This window comes from Hibiscus syriacus, unplaced genomic scaffold (genome assembly GCF_006381635.1).
Source record: "Hibiscus syriacus cultivar Baekdansim isolate YM2019G1 unplaced genomic scaffold, ASM638163v2 tig00008262_pilon, whole genome shotgun sequence".
NCBI classification, from domain to species: domain Eukaryota; kingdom Viridiplantae; phylum Streptophyta; class Magnoliopsida; order Malvales; family Malvaceae; genus Hibiscus; species Hibiscus syriacus.
In genome coordinates this window covers 101,336-103,717 of record NW_024062160.1, presented here as the reverse complement: position 1 = coordinate 103,717, position 2,382 = coordinate 101,336, and the positions used below count along the sequence as shown (strand labels likewise).

General features: G+C 36.6%; 1 protein-coding gene across 1 annotated transcript; it reads left to right on the top strand.

The window, feature by feature from the left end:
- Window positions 1-339: 339 nt before the first annotated feature.
- LOC120202144 (transcription factor bHLH18-like) lies at window positions 340-2,012 on the top strand. Its single transcript, XM_039202624.1, has 5 exons — window positions 340-385; window positions 502-551; window positions 630-1,145; window positions 1,237-1,611; window positions 1,700-2,012. Exons 1-5 carry the CDS (start codon window positions 340-342, stop codon window positions 1,772-1,774), a joined length of 1,062 nt encoding a protein of 353 aa, XP_039058555.1. The 3' UTR covers window positions 1,775-2,012.
- The last annotated feature ends 370 nt before the right edge of the window (window positions 2,013-2,382 follow it).

The following is a 2,382-nucleotide window of genomic DNA, read 5'->3' as shown; positions in this document are numbered from 1 at the left end:
ATTGTAAAATTATATTTGTTTATAATTGTTTGAGTTTATCGATAACATATGCATATTTTATACCCTACAAATATAATTGTTCGAATTTAGATCTTCTAAAGAGAATAATAATAATTCATGATAGGCATTTTTTTAATAATGGTTAAACAAATAATCATTGAAAATTAATAAAGAATTGATATACATACCATTATAAAAATCTGGACAGGGACCTGAATGACTAATTCAATAATTATTCCAGTTTATTCCCCCATTTTGTGGATTCGCAATCTTTTCTTGGATCAAATTAGGATTATTTTATTAGCATGGATTCATTAGTAATTGTAATTATTGGGAGCAATGACCACGATTCCAACTCAAATGAAGAAGACGGATGGGGGCACAGGCTTGAATTGAATAATGGGTTCACAATAAGGACAAAATTCCAGAACTGATGCTGCAACTATAAGAGGAATGAGATGCCAAGTCTTCTCTTCAGAATAATTGCTGCAGTTTTCTAAGTTCTCCTGTTCAACTATGGATTCTTATCAACTAAATGGTTATCTGAACTGGTAAGAACTAGGATGTTTTCGACTTGATATTTTCATGATTATATGCATATATATTAATTTGGGGTTTGGAATATACAGGGAATAGATGAATACAACATCATCCACCAATGTCATATGAACTCTCTAGCTGAACTGGCCACCGCAGATGATTTTGCGACCGCCATGGTCGGCGGAGGGAATTTGAAGCAATCATTCTCTTCCGAGACCTATTCGTGTTACGACAAAAACGCCGCCACTTTTAGCGGCGGTTCGTCATCCATTGAAACTCCTGATTACAAACCTGCAAAACATCTCAAAACCACCCATCATGTTCAACTTAAACCTTCGTCTCCCACCTCTCAGTTCCTTTTGTTTGACAACTCTCTCAACAACCCTAAAGACGAGACTGTATCTTCTGGAAACGTGAAGTTTTCACCTCTCGTAAACACGAATTATGCACCAAAAAGCAATAGTTATCATGGGATGAAGGGGACTCACTCGATGACAAGAACCCCTTCGATCGCTCAAGATCACATCTTGGCTGAGAGAAAGAGAAGAGAAAAACTTAGCCAGCGTTTCATAGCTCTCTCAGCAATCGTTCCCGGCTTAAAGAAGGTACCACCAATTAATCTTTCTTGTATATATTAATTAATCTAGACTTGTTTTGGCTGAAACCATGATTTTTTGTTAGTTTGTTTGTTTATAGATGGATAAAGCTTCGGTTCTTGGGGATGCTATCAAGTACGTGAAACAACTTCAAGAACGATTAAAGGTTCTGGAGGAGCAAACCAAGAAGAGAACTGTGGAATCTGTAGTTTTTGTGAAGAAATCCCAGTTATCGGCTGATGATGAATCTTCTTCATGTGATGACAACTCCGAAGGGCCGACCACCGATGCAGCGCTGCCGGAAATCGAAGCTAGAGTCTCCGGTAACGATGTTCTAATCCGAATCCATTGCGAGAAACGCAAAGGGTTCGTGGCCAAAATACTAAGCGAAATAGGGAACCTTCGTCTGTCTGTTGTTAATAGTTGTGTCTTGCCTTTTGGGAACTCCACTCTCGACATAACCATAATTGCCATGGTAATTAACTGCCACAACTTTTAACTGAATTCATCCTGAATTCATCATTAACAATGGAAACCAACACCAGGTTTTTTTTTCTTTGCAGAAAGATTCTGAATTCAATATGACAGTGAAGGATCTTCTTAAGGACATTAGAGTGGCTTTATTGAAGTTCATGTGATGTCAGTTTCTTAATTTCCACAAATACCTTAAGTTAATCTTCTTTGTTTTCTTTTTCCCCTCAAATCTTCTAAGGGAAACCAAGGCTCCAATAAATCTCTTCTTTTTTTTAGACCATATCTCCACCTTGTTCCCAAAGTCTGGGTTTTCTCCGTGGGGTTTTTCTTCTATACTCTTTTTTTGCGTGGTTTACAAGTGAGACCACGTTTATTTCCCCTGATGCAAATGATAAAAGGCTTCAGTTTCTTAGAGAGCTTAGAGATTTCAGTTTCATTATCAACGAAACCTCTCTCTTCTCTATGAATTTGATCTAACATCATGGTCTTTTTGATATTGGTCTATGTTTATCTACATATTGGGAAGATAGCCTGTGGTTTCTCTTAGATTTGGGTCTGGTCTTTTTTCCTTTTTTCTTTTTTCCAGGGGTCTGTGCTTTGTGTGAAATTCCCGTGTAAAATATAAGATTTGCCACTTTCTCTAGAAAAATTGCCATATGTAACAGTTGATTATTGAACCATGTAAAAAGTATATATATATATATATATATCTCATGACTCATTAATTGAAAGCATTTTCTATCCATTGGTATCATGCTTGGAATTAACATAT